Source organism: Mirounga leonina, unplaced genomic scaffold, assembly GCF_011800145.1.
Source record: "Mirounga leonina isolate KUSES-001 unplaced genomic scaffold, KU_Mleo_1.0 Mir_166, whole genome shotgun sequence".
Classification (NCBI taxonomy): domain Eukaryota; kingdom Metazoa; phylum Chordata; class Mammalia; order Carnivora; family Phocidae; genus Mirounga; species Mirounga leonina.
In genome coordinates, this window is record NW_023270418.1 from 14,742,402 (window position 1) to 14,765,714 (window position 23,313).

At 43.1% G+C, this 23,313-nt stretch overlaps 1 protein-coding gene across 3 annotated transcripts in view; it reads left to right on the forward strand.

Annotated features, from left to right (window-relative positions):
• Positions 1–23,313, forward strand: part of TRIM44 (tripartite motif containing 44) — a 110,192-nt gene that overhangs the window by 63,497 nt on the left and 23,382 nt on the right. Inside the window, exons 5-6 of one of the 3 annotated variants that reach the window (XM_035012576.1) lie at positions 1,443–1,565; positions 2,073–2,154. The exons of the other annotated variants lie outside the window; for them this stretch is intronic. Of the exons in view, the coding sequence (XP_034868467.1) occupies positions 1,443–1,565; positions 2,073–2,154 (205 nt within the window). The remainder of the gene's footprint in view (positions 1–1,442; positions 1,566–2,072; positions 2,155–23,313) is intronic. 3 annotated transcript variants of the gene reach the window in all.

Consider the following 23,313-nt stretch of genomic DNA (forward strand, 5'->3'; position numbering starts at 1 on the left):
TGAGGCACTGCGTACCTGGGCTATGGCAGGAAAGGAGACTGAAAGATGGGTGAGTCCACCTTGAGGCGGGTCTCACGTGTTATACTGAGGTGCCAAAAGGTTTGTACTACCCCTTTGTCCTTTCTTTAGAAGAAGTGGGCAGAATCGTGAATCTTACGGGTCTCTTCCTGTAGTCACATCTTGTGATTTGTTGCGGGTGAATTGTTTGCTTTCTTCGTGCCTCAGTTTCCCCATCAAAATAGCACACTCTGTTTACTTAAAGGGCAGGTATGCTATGAAGCATTGAAAGTGTTCTCCTTTTGAGTTTCTTTTTTTAGTTGGAAAAACAAGCAACTAGCTAAAGTAGCTGAAGAGGGAAATTGTTTGATTTATATCTTCTACCCCTATTTTGACAGCACCTGCCTCCTTCAAATTTAAAATCAGGTTTGGCAAGTAGTTATCTAGTTCCTTCCAAATTAATAGAGAAAAGGAATACTAAAGCCTCAACATTTTCCAAATAGATTTAAGACCAAAGGCATTTTTTAAAAGCTAGTTTAAGAATTAAATCGATGTTACATTTGTCCCTGAATTAGATCTGGTGCTGAAGAGTCTGGCTGTGGCCTAGTTCTCTTCTTCCTTGTTTGTCTTCATAGCCATTCTGGACTGGCTCTAAACAATCAGTTTTAGGAAGTCACAAAAACTCCAGTCTGTGTTTTAAGAATAACTAAATTTGATGTCATTACTTATGCCCCCTCAACTGTGGCAGCCACAGTGAAATTGTGGTTAGTGGTATCTTGTCATTTTAGGAGAAACCTGCTAGCCTCTAGCATCTTCTCACTTCTTCCCAGTGAGAGGCAGGCAAGAGGTCAGTAATTCCATTTTCCCAACAGCTTCCAAGGATCTTCCCCTTTTTTGTAGCTCCATGTGGCTGAACTGCATTCGCCTCTATACCCAGAAACCCGCAGCAGGCATCTGTAGCAGATGCTGGGAGCAGAAGCTGGTGTGTTCCTGTGTTTTGGTTTGTTTTTGTTGTTTTTTCTTTTTTCTCTTTCAAAGAAGTTTAGAGTCAATGAATGTAGGTTTCTTTAAAACTACAACTCCAGGAAGGTAGCTTCAGAACATTAAGAGAGATGGCCAAAGGCTGAGATAAAACTTGGGTAGCCTACATGGTGAGGTCTTTGCCAAGGAGCAGTGTTCATATATGTGCCTGTGCTCGTTTGGACCTAGGACCTAACTATGAGTGGTTGTACGTTCATAAAAGAAATACTTCCTTATCCACAGGCAGGGGTTTCAGGGAAGAAAAGCACTTTCTTATAGAAATGCCTCATCCCCCCGCCCCCCGCCCAGCACCACTACCAATTGTTCCCCGTAGGTTGCAGTGTGGTTGTAAAACGGAAAAGCATTTTGTTTCCTTGGTGAGTACCTGTCTCCTTCCACTCTGGTTCCATCAATTCTATTTAAAGGAAAGTGAGATTGAGCACGAGGAACACAGCCCAGAGAAGGAGGAGCTGCGAGAGTTGCAGTGAAGGTCGGGAGAGAAGCATTTCTCAGCTGTCCCTGGCTGCTCGGCGCTTCTTGGTCTCAAGGTGAGGGGCAGCGAGCTGTCACACCCCAGCTGCACAGGGACTGCCCCTCAGGCAGAGACCGCTGAAAGCTGACCGCGCTGCCAGCTTTGCCCTGGCTTTACAGCTGTCCGGGGCTGACAGCTGCTCAGGTGCAGTAGTGATACCTGCTTCTGTGCTGGACAGTATAAATAGGAGCCAGACCCACATATATTCTTCAGAGCTTCAGAACCCCTCTGTGAGCTGTAGTTACTCCGTTCTTCTTTTTACAGATGAAGAAATTAATATTACAGGAGGTTATATGATTAAGCCATGGTCACACAGTCAGAAAGTGAGTCCACCAGGATTAGAACCCAGATCTCTCAGGCTTAAAATTCTATGCTTTCAACCACTGCATTATACTGCCTTTCTCAGGGGATGCAAGATTCATATCTTCCAACATCTTGGCTGGGAATAAGTGACAACCCAACAGGGATTTGGCATTTTTATCAGGAAATTTTTTCATTTTCTTTGTTGAATGGCGAAAAGCAGTTTGCCTGAGACAGAAGTTGAGATGGAGCTTGCCAGGAAAATGCCTAAGGTGGAACGAACCAGAACTTCTCTCCCCAGACAGGTAAACAGGAGTTTATTCCCTGGCTTTTGTCGAGCCAGCAACTACCATCGCCTCTTCTAAAAGAGCCACTGTTCACCCAGTGGCAGGTGCAGGCCAGCTGTTGTCATGGCAACGGCAGGAGAGGCGAGCATGTTTAATTCCAGAACTGATAATTAACTGGGGGGTGGGGTGGGGGCAGGGAGAGAAATGGGGGGATAATTGTTTCAGGAGGGAAAACTTAGCAATTACCGGCAAGCTGCATAGATGAAAAGGCCAGGGACAGATGCTCCAGCTCAGCATGCCCCTAGAATTCAGCACTCATCCCCTCTGGTTAGGAATTTTTGATAAACTGAAATGAAGGGTCAAGTCCCCACCCAACCAAGACTCTTTAAGGAACCAGATGAGGAAAGAAGAATGTTACATAAAAGTGCAGGGGGTCAGAGGAATGACTACCCTAAATGATAACACCCAGCCAGGAGCAATCTAGAAATGCTATCTAAACTCTGCGGGAAGAATTCGTGCTTGGGGAGAAAGCATACCTGTTTTGAGTTTTGACTTCTGTGGGTGGAATGAGGGAGACTGGCTTATTAGAGAGTAAAAAGGAAGATGTGTAGAGACGATGCACTTGTTGAGGTACTTGATCATTGTGGCTATTAGTCTATAAGCCCTCAGAGACTGTAATATTGAAAGTAAGCTAAGCATTCCATGTGGATTATCCATCTCATTTAATCCTTACAGCAGCCTAGCACAAAGGTGTTTATTATTTTCATATCGGACTTTGATATATTCAGTACCTTGCCCAACGTAAGGCAGAGCTTGTAAGTCACTGTACTGAATCCTATTGTCCTGTTGATTTGTATTTATAAAATAAAACCTGTATTACTCTGTAGGGAAGTCATGGTCCCAATCTAGAATAAAATCAGACTTAAGTAGATACAAACAATTTACAGTAAAAAGGAAAATAATATTTTTTCTAGTGGAGGTAAGGTCAGCTGCGACATAAAAATTATTGAAGGAGATATATTGGAGAATATCCTGCCATGCTTCTGAGATCTAACACACTCCTAGCTTATAGATTAATCCTATGTCTCCAGTGCTGATCAGGTGAATAAATATGAATTATGGTTCCTTCCTTCCTTTTTTTTTTTTTTTAAAGATTTTATTTATTTATTTGAGACAGAGAGAATGAGAGACAGAGAGCATGAGAGGGAGGAGGGTCAGAGGGAGCCCGATGCGGGACTAGATCCCGGGATTCCAGGATCATGACCTGAGCCGAAGGCAGTCGCTTAACCAACTGAAACACCCAGGCGCCCCTATGGTTCCTTCCTAACTTGTTCTGTGGCTCAGAATGGGTTAAGGCTTGGAAGAGGAGGTGACTTGGGGACATTATATACAAATACGCAGGCTTAGAACTCCTCTAATGAAAAATATTTTTTTAAGTAATCTCTCCACCCAACATGGGGCTCGAACTCACAACCCCAAGATCAAGAGTTGCATGCTTTTCTGACTGAGCCAGCCAGGTGCTCCTAATGATGTATTTTAATCAAACTTCCATGTTTGTGTAGTTTTCATTGGGAAAAAAATGTCATAGTGTGTAGCAAGACTTTCCTGTATTCGTGTGTGTGTGGGGGGGGAGGTGGGTGGAGAGGGAAAGAGAGGATCAGGGAGAGAGAGAGAGATTTTTACTTTAAAATGATAAGTCTTGGTGGGGGTGGCTGAGTCTCAGTCTCCTGGCTGGCTCAGTCAGTAGAGCATGTGACTCTTGATCTCAGGGTTGTGAGTTTGAGCCCCACATTGGGTGTAGAGATTAAATAACAGCTACAACAACAGAAGTGAGGAGTCTCTGTGGAAAGAGAAACATAGCATTTATCTAGCAGTATCTAGAGAGCACCTTCTTCGTTCCAGGTGTTGTCTTTGGTGCCAGGAATACAGTTTTCTTTCTTCTTTTTTTTTTTTTAATTTAAGATTTTATTTATTCATTTGACAGAGAGCACAAACAGGGGGAACGACAGGCAGAGGGAGAGGGAGAAGCAGGCTCCCTGCTGAGAAGGGAGCCCAATGCGCAGCTGGATCCCAGGACTCTGGCAGATGCTTAACCGACTGAGCTACCCAGGTGTCCCAGGAATAATTTTCAACAAAACATTCAAGGTCCGTGTCCTCAAAGAGTTTATATCCTAGAGTCTCAAGTAAGGACTGAGAAATGTAAGTGGTATGTAATTTAAAAACACATTTTAAAAAACCCATTGGTTTCTCTCTTAAAACCAATTATAGGAAATAAAACTTGCCCAGTCCTTCTGGCTGGGAAGAAAATATGCAGAAGATAGAATAAAAGAGAAGTATAGGTTGATAATCACTACTTAAAACTGTGAGTTTCCCCTCAATTTTCCAGAGGCTTAACAAACTCTAATAAGTTGATGTTGCCTTTGCAAGTGAAACAATTAATATCAAAATTTGGGAGTTCGATTGACACAATAATTATGCTAGAAAATGTAATTTTGCCTGCATAATAGAGGTGGGATTATCTCAAGGAGCTCTCATTAATGTGCTGTTCATTAACAAAGAGCAGAGTAACCTTTCTCTTACTAGATTAGTACAGGGTCATGATGCAAAAGGCTGTTGGAATAATTCTCAGTCTTTTGTTCTAAGAAAATAAATTAAGCACTGTCTAGAAGTCTGGATATGGAAATTGAAATCATTGAAGACAGAAAAACAGTGTGGCCACTCATACTGAAATCGACATAACCTTCTTTCCTTTCTGCAAGTTTCATCCCTTTATCCATTTATTTAACAGATTTTACCAAGTGTCTGCCATGTACCAAGCAGTGCTAGCTGTTGGAGCTATAGTAGAAGTCAAAACCAAAAAAAGTCCTTGTTTACGCATAGCGATTGGTCTCTCCTCCACATTTCAGGGGCATACATCTGTTCTGTCTACTCAACTCTCTGCAAGCTTAAAGAATCAGCAACCTACTTTAAAAAAAAAAATGCATGTCACACGCGGTTATAAATGGAAATCCCCGAATGTGAGGTTTCCCAGGTATATTAGACTGAACACTAGTTATTTGGATTGTTGAGTTTACCCTTCTCAACTAGGGTTCCATTGTCCAGTAAGTGTGGCACGTGCTGCTGGCTGACCCACCTCTTGGACTTCCACAAGTACCGTGGTATAATAAAGAGTTTGAGAAGCCTTGTGATAATGAGTCCTGTCTCTTTGTTTAGCCCAGCATTCCCAAACTTACTGATTATAAGGCTCTTTTAACTCCTGTCACATAAATATACTCTAGCTGCCATGTTCCTCAACTGGAGGAATGTAGCTCATTCTCCACTATACGTTGAGACCTGATACTAAAAATTTGCCACCCAGAAAGAGATGTAAGGCAATATATTAGGAGTCCACATCTTTCAGGCTGAAATCTCCCCCTCATTGTACTTCAAGTAACTGGGATTTTTGAACTGTTATTATTAATGTAATTTATTTCCAGTATAATTGGAAGTGTAGTTAACAGGGGTTCAGATAATTAAAGCTGATAAACATTCCTGAGAAAAAGAAGCCTAGAAAGGGCCACTGGGATATATTTTTAAATTGACATGGGAAAAAAAAAAAAACAATTTGGATGTCCGTAATTTCATTAAAAATAAGATATCCATCATAAATAAGCTTTTTGTTCTTTTCGTCTTAATGTAACTCCTTTCACTTTTTAACAAAATGTTGCGGTACCAGTGTATATACCAAGCACCCAGCACATTGCCTAGTACGGAGTAGACCCTTAAATATTGATTGAAGGAAGGAATAAATGAATGAATCAGACAATGACAAGGAGCATTACTAAATACAAAATAATGGAGAGCAAGGTCATTTTTGGTTTGTTTGTACACTGATATAAACAGTGTATAAAGTAGGCTTATCCTTTTGTCACATGATAGTGCCTCTTACATGCAGTAGGAATCATGTGCTTATCACAGATTTGGAGGAACTAAGAAAATAACTTATATAAGAATATTTTGCCAACTGTTAAGTGCTGCATCCAAGGGTAGTTGTGGTTTTTTTTCACTAAGATTATGGAAGTGCTCAGCATTCTACTTCAGAAATTTCCTTGATACGACCAAGCACTAATGCCAAATGGATTATACACCAGGATCACAGTATTTTTATTTAAAGGCCAAGAGAGGGGCGCCTGGGTGGCTCAGTTGGTTAGGCGTCATGAGATTGAGCCCCGTGTCGGGCTCTGTGCTCAGCACAGAATCTGCTTGGGATTCTCTCTCCCTCTCCCTCTTTCCCTCCCACTCATGCTCTCTCTCACTCTCTCTCAAAATAAATAAATCTTTAAAGAAAAATAAAGGCCAAGAGAGATAGGCAATGAAACCAAGATGTCAGGCCTTCAATGGAACTCTCTGTCCCTGAATTTCCTCATCAGTCATCTTGGGGCAGTGGCACCCACTCTGTATTAAGGAGCAAGTGAGATAATATATGTGAATGGTAATATGTAAGAAATGCAAAGAAGAAATGGAAATGATGCTCTGTGCCCTTCAGAAGTATAAAGCACTAAACAAGTGAAACAGAATTGGATGATATAAAGTCTTTTTATAATGGTATTTGTTAAGAACATTATTGCATTCCAACTTGAGGTTCATATATTCATTTAAATCAATACCAAAAAAATTTTTTTAAGATGAATGAATAAACGTTTACCAGAAGTAATGAAGGAAACAAGAAGATTGACCTTGATTCAGCACCTTTACAATTTAAAAGGTGCACATAGACTTCTCATTTCCTTATTCTAACAAGACTGAGAGATGGTTTTGCTATCCTCCTATTACATAATCAGCAGATTGGATGAGAGTAAGTGACTTGTCCAGGGTTTCCCAGTTAGAGCTGGAAGTGGTGAGAGTTAGCCCCATTTGAAGTAAGGCCTTCTTACTTACATTCTTCACCTTTGTTCTCATAGCTACTTTGGTTCAAAACATAATTCTTATGCTCTCCTCCCTCTTCAGTGTGCTTCTTTGCCCTTCACTTCACCTTCTCAGTAAATGGTATCATCATGTCTCAATATCAGTGTTCAGTATCTCTCTTTTCTTCACACTCCATGTCCAGTTAATCAGCAAATCCTGTCAGATTTGCCCCCAAATATACATCAAATCCAAGGACTTCTTAACACCACCACCCCACCATCCTGGTCCAATCATATACTTTCTCCCGAAGAATCTTCCTGCTTCTTTAAACAGGTGTGGTGTTCCTTCTGACTTCAGGGCCTCTGTGCTTGTGTTCCCTTCTGCCCACATGTTCATCCCCAGGTCTTCACACATAGTTCGCTCTCTCACTTTATGTAGGCTTCTACCAAAATATTACCTCTTTAGATCTCTAGTCCATACCCTGCTTTGATTTTCTGCATACACTTGTTACTACATGAAAATATATTATGTATTTAACATAGTATTTTCTTTCTTCCCCACTAGAAAATAAGTGTCATGAGGGTAAAAGCTTTGCCTTTTTCACCACTGTATATTAGTGCCTGGAACATCATAGGCACACAGTTCAATTTTTGAATGAATAAATAGTTCTGCAAAATCCATTTTGAGTTGTGGAGGGAACCCCGGTTTGGAATAGGAAACCCTTAGATTCACTTGAGAGCATTCTGAATTTGTCACCTTGTCAGGTCATCTACCTTCAGCTGTTATTTGTGGGTCTGCTTTTGTTGTCCACAGAACTCCACAGAATGAGAATAACAAGGTCATAGGATTCAGAGTGGGAGGAGTGAGGGGAGATGAAATGAGCAAACGTATATGCACCCTTTGAAAAGACATGGAAGAGAAACCTGTGCGTGACTTTCTGAGACTGAGCTGCTCAAGGGCAGCGCTGGTAGGGGACTTTTCTTCCGTGCTGCTCTGGAGTTCCATACCCATAAGGCTTGCCAGAGACTATACTGGCAATGTTAACATTCTTAAGCCTAGGCTCTTTCATTCATCCTCAAACCCTAGCCTAAAGAACACCTTGCCCAAGCCAGAGGGTTCCCAAGTGACTATCAAAATAATGCTTATGCATCATACTTTTTGCTTAGAACCAACTACTAAAGTATCTAGGGGTGGCTCACTGACCCAGGCTACCTTAACGATAAGAAAGTCTTCTCTTGATTATTTTCAGTCTTGTTTTGTTTCTCCGAACATGCCCGTGTTTAAATAAATGAGTAGCACTGTCATTTCTCCAACCAGATCTAACCTTACTGCTGTTTGGGATGGGCAAGCCTCATCCTCTGCAGTTACCAAATTGATTTAAAGGAACTGACCCTCCTGTCGGAAACGCTGTGTGTCGACACTTCCGGCAATTAGGGCTCCTTTCAGAGACTCCTACTCTTCTATCTTTCTGCCCCTGGCTACTCAGCCTTTATGTGGTCTTAGTAGTTCCAGCATCCTTCTCCCTGTACCTCATCGAAGGGGCCTTCTTGCTTACCCTTGGACCCACATAAGCACTTGTCATTCTGAACCATTTCTTTCTCAATAGAAGCTGACCGGTAAGGCAGTGAAATTTCTAGTTGCTGTAAGTTGTGTTGACAGTTGTAGCGTGAATCCTGCAGCAATGAAGGTCCTTACCAGATAAGTAAAATCTAGCTGTTCACAGAAAAGAAGGACAGGAGGATGGTTTGTTGGTGAAGAGGAAGGACTGGATTATTCTAAGAGCCTGACCTGCTGCTGCTAGCCCCTTCAGATGGAGGGGAAGCAGTATAGGTAGGGGGAGGAGTGGTTACCTCCTGGAGCAGGTTCTGGAGCCAGCGTGATGGCTGAGACCGATTGTAGTACCAAGAGGAGTTTCAGTGGAGGAAGCTGTCTCTCTAAAGTCTGGAGCTGAGAGAATCATGCCTTCCTGCTTCCACTGTAGGTCCTTTCCTTCTTTCCGAACTGAATCAAATTACAAATGTCGGATCTGTGTCAAAGTAACCTAACATAATAGAAACCACTTACTGAATACTTACTAAGCGCCTTGCATGTATGTGAACATTGCCCTGAGCCTTCAGGCTTTGTGTTAGTGGGAATTTTTCAGGTACATAAAAGAGAAGTAAGGAGAAATTTCGTAAAGGAGAAGTTCTTGTGAGAATGCTCAGGTAAGTAAAGAGCACAGGGAAGAGTCAGTCTCCTTGCAGGCCTCGTGGACACACACACCACCATTCTGGATCTAGTGCCACGCTCCTGACCAGTGTCCCAGCTGCCTCTTCAGCAGCGGCTTCTCTGGCTTCCCTCCAGCGCTCTGCTGTTATGGAGACTCAGCTCTCTGTCTGCTTTTTAACCGTACCACTCCTACCTTTCCTTCAAGGTCCAACTCCACTCCCTCTTCTTCCATGAATCCTTCTTTGATCCTCTCTCTGGTTTTTATGGTTTATCTCTGGACTTAGCACTTTCTTCTCTGTATTGTAATCAGGTGTGTGCTCTGTCACACCAACAGCCTATGAGCCCCGGCAGCATCTGTGCTTGATTTTTCTTTCTCTCAGTAATGCGGGGCAGGACTGTTATACTATTTGCTAATGACATGCATGAGCAATATTTTGCCATGTTCCAGACTTGGAGAATGACTACTGACCAGGACTCATGAGCCTTTGGCCATTCCTTAGATAATAATGATTGTGGCCATAATAGCTGACACTGATTGAAGGCTTACTGTGTGCCAGGCACTGTCCTAAGGGTGTATGTGTCACGATTTCATTTAATTCTTACAGTAGCCCCTTAAGGGTAGAGGCTGTTACCGTCCCCATTTTCCAGATGAGGAAAATGAAATATGGAAAGATTTGAATAATGTGCCCCAGGTCACACAGCCAGTAAATGGGAGAGAGCTAAGGTTTGAACCAGAGCCATCTGGATAGCCACCTCTCTCTACTGCCTTCTCGAATCACCATTGTAGGCTTGCACTAAAATAAATATGTTAACAAATAAACAAAAATTTAAAATATTTAGTAAATTAATATTAAATAAATGAAATGTCTCTCTTGGACATGTGCTCTAATGAGGGGCTTTAACCTAATTATTTGAGGCTAGTTTCTTGGCTGTTTTCACTTCAAGCTGCACACTTGCCCCATCTGCTGTGTTTGGGCCTTCTGAGAGGGCAGAGTTGTGGCAGGGAGAGCTTTGGAGGGAGTAAACTGCGCTCTCAGGACTGTGGCAGCAGAGCCTCTGGAGAGATTTGTGCAGTGCTCTTTGCCAGTCCTTGGCCGGTAACAGGCAGCAGAGGTGCCATCGTGCCCGCGGCTGCCCATTAGGCTTCAGACTTGTGTGTGCGTGCGCAAGGAGCTTGGAGAACAGCGGCCCATCTGAGCCAGCCTCAGTGCAAGCTACTGTCTGGAAAAGCAGGGGCGAGGTCAGATGTATCATCACAAGGTATTTCCCAAGATAAACAGACTTTTTGTTCTGACTCCTGCTTTCCCAGCTTGAGGCCTGGCTGTTTCCTCTTTCTTCTTTTAAAACAATCTTTCCTGAAGGCGTTTCTCTTCCTTCCTGCCTTTGAGTGATTAGGGCTGACATCTGGGAAGAAGGAAGTGGTCTCCTCCTTCAAAGGGCATGTCTCCGTGAGACCTGAAAGTTGTTTAAAATGAAGATGTTGCCGCTGAAGTTCTGAGTCAAGGTGTGGAGTGCGCACGCCAGACTTCTGGCTCAGGGGACCGGAAATAAGAAAGGTGATTCTTGCCATGAATCAGCTATCATCAGTCAGTAAACAAGTCTTTCCGGAGTCTTACCCAGGTGATTAGGCTTGTGGTAGGATGCCAGTTGCTTACAACCAAGAGGAAATGGTGGGGGATAGTCAAGACTGTAATATATGAAGAAATAAGACAACAGTGAGATAATACCATTATTAAAAACCAAATGTGTGTTTCAAACTCTCATAATTTTAAGAGTTCTCGGAATCAGTGTGATGCACTGGTTAAAGAATGTGGGCTTTGGGATCAGAGGTTCTGGGTCTGAATTCCAGCTCATCACCTAGTGGTTTTGGAACCGTAGTCCTGCTGTTTAAACTAGGCCTTGGTTTTCTCATCTGCAAGATGGAGATGCTGGTAGTGTCTAAAGTAAGGTTACTGTGAGGATTAATGAGATGATATATTTACTCAGTTAACAAAAAAGGTCTGTGGAGTGTCTTCTTTGTGCAAGGCAGTGTTGTAAGTGTATGGGGGATGCCCATGCCCCTGAAATCTCAGTGGCTACAACAACGACAGACATTTCTTTCTCTCACTCACTACATGTCCACTGTGGATCAGCTTTAGCTCTGCTCCCTTCTCCTCCATTCTAAGACCAAGGCTAAGGAGCAGCTCCTATGTGGAACATGCCAGCAAAGGGAAAAGAGCAATGGCAAAACCGTGCACCCCACCCCAGCAGAGCAGGGTATGGCTGTTGGGGCAGTGTGTGACGTGATTTCAGATGGAGAGGAGTCTTGGCCCAAACATCGTTGCAGTGATTCAAGTGAAAGATCTTGAAGTTCTAGGCCTGGATAAGAACAGGAGCAATGGGGAGAGGAGAATAGCTGGGGGCCACATGGGCTAGGCCAGGAGATGGAGAGTATGGAGTGAATGGGTGTATTTGAGGAATAAAGGAGAAAGCTGGAGCTCATTCGGGAGCCCTGGCTTCCACGCCCAGCACGGCCACTACTTCCTTAGGTACACTCGGACAAGTCATTGAGCCTCGCTGGGCTTCAGTTTGAACATTTATAAAATGAGAGGCCTGAGTCTGATGTGGCCCCTTAGGTGCCTTCCAGCTCTATCCCTCTATGACTCTAAGACTCCAAGGTCTTTGTCTTAGGAGACCACAGACTGTGGGGAGTCATGCTGTTGGGAGGAAATGTTGGTTTGGAGAGGAAGATGTAATAACTCCGTTCTGCATTTGTCTCAGTGCACTGGATTACGTGCCTTTCACTGTACCTCTGCTCATAGCCTTCACTTTCTCTTGGGCTTTGTTGTGAATCTGAAACAGGAGCTAGAATTTATTTTTCATCTCCAAAGTGGGATCCATAGACACACAGGGCCTTGAGGTCATGGGACTTACGTAGCCTTGTGCACAGTGTGTCTCCAGCATCTTTGGTATGCTAGCATCTTTATATGCTTCTTTCAGCATATTTCATGTTATGATAACATGTTCACAGTGTTAGCCTGGGAGTCTGCTCGGGGAGAAAACTTATTTCCCCCCACCCCCATATATCCTCAGAATGAGAAATTTCTGACAACTCTTCCTCCCTTCCACACTTCTGCCTCTCTTAGCCATTATTTGCCCCTTCCCTTGGGAAGAGGGGTAACTTGTCTGATTGGTGAGAGTCTGGCGTTCATTTGGCTTTTCTTCTCTGTTGTGCAGGGTTCATATGTTAACAATCACCGCACTGAAGAGACAACATGGCCATATCTTTATCTCTTCTCTTTTGCATCTCTTGGATCAATTGGTTCAGGCAGGATGGGCCATCCTTGCTCTTCTGCTCTCCTTTGCAGTAAGCAGATTAGGAAGGAACTGCCTCTGATGGACCCAGATAGGTCTTTGTTCCAGCACTTCCATCAGTGACTAGATGAGTAAGTTGAGTCACTCTTTCCCTGAGATTCAGAAAACGTTGATATAGTGGCAGGAGGCACCTCGTGTAGCCTCAGACACCATCCTCGGTCAGCATGACATTTTATTAATTGAGTCTCCATTAACAAAAGTAGCACCTTGATTTAGCTCCTTAAGTCTTTGCTCTCCTTGTTTGAAATGAGAATACGGTGAATAAGTGACACCGTGACCTTCAACAGAACACTTCTGACGTCACATCACAGTTCATGGCTTTCTAGCCCCCATCCTCAGCTTTTCCAGGGGGAAAGTGCAGCCGTGAAAGAGGAGACTGTTCTTCACTGTGCATCAGAGGAAGTAGTTTATTTACAAAGCTAAGTTTCCGTCAGCCAGTGTCTGCTTGACCTGGAAGCTGTGTTTCTAGGAAACGTAGTGCAGCTCTGGGTCTGGCATTTAACCACTTCAGCCGGAATGCTGAATGTGGTGCTTTTCTCGTGTGGTCGTTTCAGTTAAATGACTACTTTGACTTTTCAGTATTGACGTTATTGTGCAGTCTAAGCTCACCAAAGATGAGAGTTGTACCTAATGAGTTTGAGGTTTCTAACCTCTTTCCTATCTCCAACACCAGGCAGTGTTTTGAAATATACCTTTTAACTGGCAGATACTTAAATCCTGACGTGATAATGGCACGTTGTCTTTGTTTTTAACTATAGGCTTTTTTAAAGTTACAGGCTCACTCAATTGAAATGGTTAAACCAATTTGTGTGCATCGTTGTGACCTCAGTTGATTTGTTACAGAAAAAGTTTCAGTCTTGATCACTGTCTCCAGGAATCCTCAGGAGACACAGCTAGCGGGCCTTGGCTTACTCCACCCGCACGTGTGCCAGACAGGCTGCGAGGCGCAGTAGGAATAAAGGACGAGCCACGGACCTGCTCTCAAGGCACTTACAGGCCAGTTGAGAACTGGAACTCGTGAGCAGAGAATTACACTGTACCAGTATGAGAACCAAACTGGGAAGATGTCACAGATGGTGACCCATTCAAACCAGCAGCCTGCTCAGAGCTTTACAGCTGGAAGTGGATTGGGGAAGGGTGGAGAATGGACTCAGAATAGTAAACTCTGTTCATTACAAGGGGATTTGGAGCTACGGTTCGTTCACCAGGGGAAACCGTATGCTATATGACTAGTTATGTCCTTGGAACAGGGAGCTCGATGCAGGGCTCGATCCCGGGACCCTGGGATCATGACCTGAGCCGAAGGCAGACGCTTAACGACTGAGCCACCCAGGCGCCCCTAAAAGAAAGAGATTTAGTTTCTTTTTAACAGCCTCCTAGTCTTCAGCTGTTCTGTGTTCTAACTGCGGCTTCTTATTAGAGACTGCTGGTAAGGAGCAGAAACCCACCCAGACTAGTTCAGATCCACAGTGGGGCATGGAAAGGGCATTTCACAGAACCCCATTCAAGGAAGTGTTCCTGTGCCTGGTGGAGACAGGATGGAAACTGGTTAAGACTCTCAGGCTCCATTTTTGTCTGTCCTTCCTGCTTCTCTTTCCCCATGACAGAGCAGCCCCTTGTGTTTACTCCTGTCCCTCATCTTCCCTTATAATTCCTGCTCGCCCTGGCACTGCTTCGGATCCAGCTGTACAGCGGTTTTCTGAGGCAGGATTCAAAATTGCCTCATCACAGTCTCAAGAGAAAACCCAGCTAATTCACGTCTAGTAATTAGCTGCCCTTGAGTTAGGTGGTCATACCTCACGCAGACAGCTCCAGTAACAAAGGGTATGTGGGGGTGGAGGAAGAGACCTGTGGTTTGCAGGCTTCTCCTCCCCAAGGAGGGGGCAGGGCCCAGCAGAGTAAATTGGGAAAGGTAAGCAAAATTGAATGAAATTCTGCTATGCTACCCTAGAGGCAAACTAGTACATAATCTAAGATGATAATTTAGTCTTTCTTAACACAGTTTTTGATAATTAGACAAGAGAGTACCCCTAAGTGCCTACATCTAGTGTCCCATCGCAGACAAATTCCATTCCATTTCTTATTCAGCTAACATTTCACAGAAAAACAGAATAGTGATCACTCATGTGGCTCCTAATAGCACACTGTTTTCATTTGCTGTGACCTCTTACAGGCCAGGGTGTATGAGAAAAACAATTTGAAATCTCAGGAGCTACTTCCATGTCTTGCTAATTGGGTGACTATGAACAGTTCCAACTTCTTAGAACATGTTCCTTGATTCACAGAATGGGCTTGACTTGTTCCTCACCGGCCTCCCTGAGTGCTTTGCGAGGAGCAAATGATAATTTTGTGAATAGTAGAGCACTGTACAGATGAAGTCAGTTATTAATAAATTATGTTAGAGACAGTAACAAAGATACAGGTTTTTTGTTTGGCATTTAACATGAGGTGCTAAGGAATAGACCCTCTGGCATCTGCTTACCTAAGGCAGGCCATGGCTTCAGGCAAGATCCGTAAACACCAAGTTTCTGGCTCTCCACCTTTACGTCTCAGGGCTGTCATCAAGCACTTGGAGTTCCTTGGATGAAAGGTGTAATGAAAGGTACTAGGTGCATGCGCCTCCATCAGTGTGCATATATCGTCATGGCTCCGGGTCATGATAGAGGGCCTTTTGTTCATTTTGGAGGTGGTAATGTTTTAATCATTATAATGGTGTTACATGGGCTGTTACCTGGGGTGCTTCTTTTAATTAGATGGTGATGGTGAGGAAGAAACATGGATCACAAATTATTTCCATTTTGCAAACAAGTAAAAAAAACAATAATTTGTTGAAGGTCATTCAACTAGTAAGTTCAAGAGCTAGGATTCAATCCAGTTCTGCCTGAATCAGATTCCCACATTTTTCCACTATGCGTCACTGCCACCAGATCTTAGAGCTCAGTTTAGTCCAATGATTTCTAATGGGGGCTCCCAAATCCCAAGAGGATCTATGAAGCTAGAAATAAAAGTCTGTGGACTGTTTTCAGTATTTCAGAAATTGTAATGGGAAATCTTCCATTTAACTATAACAGGGCATAGTTATGTTAGCTGTTTCCCCTCCTTCTGACCTAATTTGTCAGTTATTGATTATTTAATTCATACAAGAAAACTAATTAAATATTCAAAAATGCTATTTGTTAGACCAGATTTTCTAATTCTGAAGCTCCTGGAGGGCATATAGGGGTCATTAGTGGTTAAAAAATTGTGAAATATAGTCTGATCCAAAGACTGTAAACTGATGGGTCATCAGCCAAATCTAGCCTAAGGAAGTGTTTTGTTTGGCTCATAAAGTATTTTTTTAATTTATGAGTTACGAGCATTTAAAAATTGGACAATTCCACATGAAAAAATAGATATTTTTAGCTTCTTTTGAAAATTCAAACATGCTGACAATATTAGATCCATATTTTCCCATGACATTGGCTAGCCGGCCCCTTAGATAGGGCATGCTCTTTCCAATTTACCAGTCTTCACCTGGCCCAGTTTATTCATTTGTTCACATTACCTGCCAGATCCCTAGAAGCATCTGTGATGTCTGGGCTAGTCCAGTCTCCTCATTTTGTTGCTTGGTTTTATTTTTTTATTTTTTTTAAAGATTTATTTACTTGACAGAGAGAGACACAGCGAGAGAGGGAACACAAGCAGGGGGAGTGGGAGAGGGAGAAGCAGGCTTCCTGCCGAGCAGGGAGCCCGATGCGGGGCTCAATCCCAGGACCCTGGGACCATGACCTGAGCCGAAGGCAGGCGCTTAACAACTGAGCCACCCAGGTGCCCCTTGTTGCTTGGTTTTAAAGTTAAACCCATTCCCTGGTTGTAATCACTCACATCTTTTGTACCCTGTACAGTTTTGTGTCTTGGTCTTCTTATGTTGTTATTTTAAGGTCTTTCATACCACCTTGTCTATTTGGCTGTACTATATCTTTGAGAACAGGAGCCACATGCTCATCATCAGTTCAGCAAGCACTGTTGGCATAGTTTGGGGGGTTGGGAATGCAAAGAAGAGTAAGATGGAAATCCTACCCTGAGGAAGATCACAGCCCAGCCTTGTTTCTTTTTAATTCAGGAAAGCGGCTATCACCTTGATAAGTACCAAATGCATGTTCAAGGCCTACTTAACTGGAGTATTGTGATTAACAGGGTGGGGTTTGATGTCAGAAAGATAGGTCGGAGCACTGACCCCCACCCTTTATTGCCCACTTAAGCAATTTATGTAAACTCTTCAGCTTTAGTTTTCTGGCCTATTAAATGGGGATAATCTTGATGCCTGTGGGGTGAAATGCAGATTGAATGACCTGATGCTCTTAAGGGGTTAGGCATGGTGCTTAACATTTGGTAACTGCCAGTGTGTGCTGATTCTGATTACTAGGGCTAGACATGCAGTTGGCACTCAATTAATGCCTGTTGAATTAACAGATGAGTGGGCGGAATAAATTCAGTGTGAAGAATTGACTGTGTTTAAATAGGCAAATAGCTGTCAAGGATGATGTCACCAAAAGTGTCTGTGGCAGGCCTGGCGAACACAGATTTTTGATGGCTTTGAATGTTCTGGTTTTAATGAGCCTAGAGGAAGCACATGTTGTGGCTCAGCACCCAGAGTTTTTTAAAGCGGATTTATAAGCTTACCTCTGTGGAATAACATCAACCCTCGGTTTAATATAAGTTGATACAAAGTTGAGAAGAGAGGAATAAATCTCTACTAATCTTGCAAAGTAGACTTGTGCTTAGTGTTTTGAAAATGTACTCAGGACTTCAAAATTGGCCAGTAGGCTAAGACTCCCTGAAACAGCAGGTAGACGTTATCTCTGTGAACAATCATCATGGTTGCTAAGGTGACTGCCCAAATGGGAAAAAGCATCAGACCACTTTCCCAGAGCTACTGGACTGCTTCCTCTTTTTTACAGCCTGAAAGGACAGGCTGAGGGGAACGGACTTACTTACTGTGCTATCACTGTCTCATTTGATTGTTATACTGATCCTCTGAAACACTTTACTATACAGATGACAAAACTGAAGCTCAGAGAGATTAAGGGACATGTTCCAATTCTCGTACATCTTGTAAGTGGCAGGACAGGACAATGGTTCTTTCCATAACCACACAGAGCCTCTCAGAGCCAGCCTCACCATCTCAAAAGTATTCATTGTGGCCACCAAACCCATCCTCATTCCCACTCCCAAAAGGAAGCTCAAATAAAGGCCAGCAAAGTAGATTTACTAAGCTGCTCATTTTCTTCTTACTTCTATTCAGCACATGTTTTTTAAGCATCCATATTATGCCCAGCACAGCCCCTGTTGCTGAGGATACAGGGTGAACAAGACAGAGATGAGGTCCTTTCTCAGGTAGAATTTAACTCCAGTGGAAAGAGATAGACCAAAAAACAAAAACAAAAAAAGAAACAAAAGCACTAGTAAACCACTAAATACACAAAATAATCTCAGATATCATTGTTAGGAAATGAAATAAAATGATTTGATTAAAAGGGACCGGAGAGAAGAAACTACTGTAGACAAGGTGTTCAAAGAAGAGCTGAGGAGGCCACTTCGGAGCTGAAACCTGACTGAACAAAGGACCTAGTCAAGCAACAGTGCACACGGGGAGCATTGCAGGCAAAGGGAACAGGAAGTTCAGACTAGAGTCTGGCCTCTGGTGAAGACCACCTCACCTCTTAGACATTTTTTAATGTGCTTAACAGAGCAGTGTTTCTGATAAATAATCTGAATGATGATATTTTATTGTTTGATACTATTATTTTTCTGGGTATTTTGGCAATGGGGCTAGTAATCTTACTTTAAGAAAGCTGTGATCTATACAAGTCACGGACCTAAGTTGGCTTTATAGGAAAAAGGTGGACACAGGGTTTACATCTGTTTCCTGGGAGAGAACCACATACCCTAGGCTCTGCCTGGGCAGTGGAGCACTGCATTCGAGGCTGGTAAGGATCCAGATATGGCAGGATCAGCGGGAAGCCTCTAGAAGCCCCAGTCACACAGAACTTAGATACCTAGGAAGGGAGCCGCTGGATGATGTGAACATTTGTTTTGCTGCCAAATGAGATTATTCCCAGGATGTTTTTGGTTATCACAAGGGGGAAATTCTAAAACAACAAAGAGGGAAATAAAATTATATATATATTTTTTGTAGAAAAGTAGGGACTAAATACACAGCCTAAAATAATTTAGGGAGTAGAAATAGGGGGAGTACCATGAACTCAAACAAGGTTCGAGTGGAATAACTTTTAAAACAGTAAAAACCACTGCCTAGACCAATACTTCCCTAACCTAGACACCCTGAACATAGTAATAGGAGTTAGAAAGCTCTTTACCATGTTTCAGAAATATGAATGGGTAATAGGGCTAGACAGGCTATCATTTACTCCGTGCCTTTCAGGTCACTCTTTCATTGGCTTATTCAGTATTGCAACAAACCCTTAATGAGATATCCACTGTGTGCCAGGTATAATGCAAAGTGCTAGGAAATTTTTTAAATGACTAAAATAAGAATCCTTGCTGTTGAGACATTTTAACCATCTGGAGAACAAAGAGACAAGTAAATGGATCATTACAAAGCAGTGTAACATGTACCAATAGAGGTGTTTATGGAGTGTTTTGAGAAGTCCACACAGTGGGGCTAGGGATAGGGTTTTGGAAAGCTTCCTAGAGGAGATCTTATTAAATCTAAGTTTAAAGGACATATATAAATTAGCCAGATGCGTCCAAGGGAATGAAATTCTTGGCAGAGGAGTGATCGTATATTTATATGAAAGGCTTTTAATTCTCCAGAGTACTTTTATGCATTGTATCAGAATTGTGTTCAGCTTTGAGGAAAACTCTGGTATCAGTAGCTTAAGCAAACAGAGGTTTATTTGTTTCACCTATTAAGTTTGGAGGGAGGTGACTGCTGGCTTTGGTTCAGTGCCTAATGATGTCAATACTGCCACGTGTCTCTGAGACTCCCTGGGCTTGTTGCCTTATGATTGAAAAGGGGCTGCAGCTTTGAGTATCGTATCTGTGTTCAAGCATGAAACAGGGGTCAGAAAAAGGGCCATATCTATTAATCAGAAAAGTAAACATATCCCCAAGGAGCACCCCCACCCAAACCAGAAGACTTATCCTTCCATGTCATGGGCTTGGACCAGGCACATGCCCCCTACCCCTCACTGCAGTAGAGGCTTTGTGTGCAGATACTTAACCCTTCTACCCTCCAGAGTAGAAACCAGCAAGGGAAGCAAGTTAGCAGTCACTAAATCAACCCAACAGTAGTATCTGCCACACACATTTCATTTTACTTGCTCCTCATGATAAGCTTATAAGTAGGAAGAGCAGGTGTTATGGCTCCACTTTAGAGAAGAAGAAACTGAGATCCTGCAATCACAGAGCTGTACCTTTATGTAGCAATAATAACACAAAAAATGAAAGCTAATGTTGATTGTGTGCTTAGTACAACCCAGACTATGCTAAGCACTTTGCATTGTTCTCTTACTTCCTCCTCTTGCAGTCCTGAGAGGGAGGCTCTCCTTAATTGATAGGTGAGCAATCTGAGGTGTAGGAAGATGTTGGCCTAACTCGCATGGGATCACAAAGCTAGGGTAGCGCAGAGCCAGGACTCCAATGTCAGTTCTCCAGAATGCCAGCCAGATGCTCTTCTTGCCTATTCTACCTTTAAACTCTCGTAACTGTCTCCCTGTGGATCCAGTAAGTGTGCCATCTCACTCTAATGGCCCAGAGCCCTTGAAGCCTCCCCATGCCCCTGTTACTCATGTTAATTTATTTGACCCACTCCTATTTCTTCATTATTGCTTTTATGAACAGAGAATCCAGCAACACATTATTTAAAATGTCCTGCCATTATGAATGCATTTCCTTTCATTGTAATAGCACCGACCATAATGAGTACATTTTGTATCCGTGCAGATGTCACTGGTGTTTTTGATGCTCCATTCTAATTTATGTTGGAAAATGAATACCTAAAGTATTGCCCAGGCTCCCATTACTCCAGAGGAAATGAGGGACACCCTGTGTGTATGCATAGGTTTTTGCATTCATGCAGCAGATAGAATGTTTTGGTCAGAATGAATTGTGTGCCTGAAATGAGTCTGGCCCTTTCCTGGAAGGACACACTGGAGGTAATTCGCCGTGCATGTCAGCAAACCTGTGCAAGCAGGTTTCTTTATGAATGTGTGTTTGGGCCAGCTGAAGGGGCACAAATTATAGTCCGATTTTGTTAGAAAGGGAAGATGGAAAGCTTAGCTGATTGAGGGATCCAGGTTCTGGGGTATCCCAAGATGATCTTGCCTTCATGTGCACAGCCGGCAAGGTTGCTATTATGCTTGGTGCCAACAAAATCACCCCATCAGTCAGCCACACACTGTCACTGCCTTTTTGACGTTGAGGGTGAATAGTGACACAGGGCCCCTGGGGAACATACGGTGCTTGGTTTGGGGCTAGTTGCATGAACTGATCTTTACGTTGAGAGTCTGTCTGTGAAGTAGAGGGGTGATTATAGGCATAGAATTTGAAATGCCAGATTGTGGTAGAATGTGGCTCCTTTGTGGAGAGAGGCTGAGGTACTCAGCTATCCAAGAAATGGTTTTCCCTATGTTTGAAACAATATGTGGGCCATAAGTCTCTAGACCTTGAGCCTGTCTGTCTGTCGGGGATACTTACGGTGGTATCTTTTTAGATACATCTATGCCAAACATTTCCAAGGCTCAGGATTGCGGTGGTGAAAGGGTACCTGGAAGATAATCTGTGAGACCCATTCTTAGGAATCTTCATTTATAACTAAGCTAAAAAGGAGGTAACACGGTGGTTTACGGAATAGAAGAATAGCCTAAATGTCTATAAAATCCTACATTTTTATATCACCTATTCCAACTAAATCTTTTAAATATCAGGAGTTGCCCCTTGGTAAAAATTGTCTACTCAGTTTAGGACTACTGACTTAGTATACACACAGATATGCGATATACACATAGATGAAGGGGTCTGGAAATGTTTTTCTTTTAACAGAAAAGGGCAAGACCCTTTCTAAAATTTGGCTTGGGGGAGAGCAGAATTTTTCTTTATATCTAAGTGATCTTAAATCGCACCAGGTTTTTATTGCTAAAAAATCTATCAGAATCTAGACTGGAATTTCAATATTTGTCCTTTTCTGTTTCATAGGGAATGCTTTCCCCTCTGAGTCTCTGCAGCCTTAACTTTTGCACAGTGCATCACCTGGCTCTTCTGTCAATACCCAAAAGACAGACTTGAAAGAACTCGTTTTTCCAAATCTACCTAGAAATCTAAGCCCAGATAAGACCAATGCAATAACCTTAAAGAAGTTATTGTTCTTTGCTTCCTTGATGCCAGTAATCTACTAACACTTGTCCTATACTGAAAAGTCTACTGTTTTATAGGAGATTCTGTAGGAATGTTGTGTTTAAAACACAAATGGATCTGGTTCTGAGTTGAATTTCTGTGTCCCATATTCTCCATTATTGCAAACTCAAATGCCAGTAATGCCCGCTGCAGCCTCTAAAAGGGAACAGCAAGAGGCAAACACTTTCGGAGCTCTGCACGTCTGGGCAGTCTGTGTCATTGTTCACCATTTGCTCAGGGGCAGCAATGTGAAGCACATTTTACTTTTGCCCAGGGACAGGGTTAGTCTCTGAAAGGAGTGCAGAAACGAGGGTGCAGCTAGAAGCCGTGTCCTACAGCGGTGGCTTTAGGTTTCCATGGACAGATCACAGAAGAAGATGCAGTTTACCACCAGAGCCGTTTTGAGTCAGAAGTGTAGGAGACTGAAACCCAAGAACCTCTGGGTCTCCACGCCACTGTTGGGGTTAGAGTGGGGAACCAGGGTGAGAACAAAGTATCTGCCCGGTGCTCCTTCCAGTAGCTGCTACCTGCTCGGTGAAGTGCAGGGAGCCAGGCTGCACTGCTCTCCCGAGGAGCCGCCCATCTGAAGAGGGTACCTCTAGCAAACGTGCCTTCAGGGGACTATAGAACCAGAGGCAAAGCCATTTGCATTAATTCATCCTACACATGTCTTTTGCCTCCTAAAATGTTCAGGGTTCCTGCTATATGCGTATATAAGTTTCTGGTCTCTAAATAGCTGTGCTTAGAGTCTACTCTGAGTTGATTGAGCAGCAAGGGAGAGGACCAGGCCCAGGGAGAATATGGCTTGCTCTTTCCTGAATCAAGTTGTCTGCGCTTCCACGGCCATTCTGTTATAGTTGTCCTTAGCCATGAAACAAATGCAAGGGCTTTACGTTTTTCCTCAACAGTAAATGGCACCAACTGAATGAGAACAGGTTGATGCCAAATCTGTGTGGTTTTTGAAACCATTTATCTGAAATAAAGCAGAAATTACTCTTAATAGCTATCATATATGTTGACCTGTGCCAGCTATAACTAAGGACTCTAATAAGGTATCTTATTTAGTGTTCACATAGGGTTTATTGGACCCATTTTACATGAGGATTTAAAACGTAGAGAGGAAAGTGACGTTCCCAACGTGACAGTAGCTACTTATTTCAGAGCCCAGTCCTTCTCTTTCACATGGTCGTTGACAACTAGAAGACTGAAGAAAGAGTCCCTCGAAGAGACTCCGCTAGCCCACTTAAGAGAGCTGAGTTCCCTCCTCCTTTAAGCAAGTGCACAGGAAAGGCCACGGGGCTCCCCACACCAGCCACGCTAGTGCCTGATGCACCC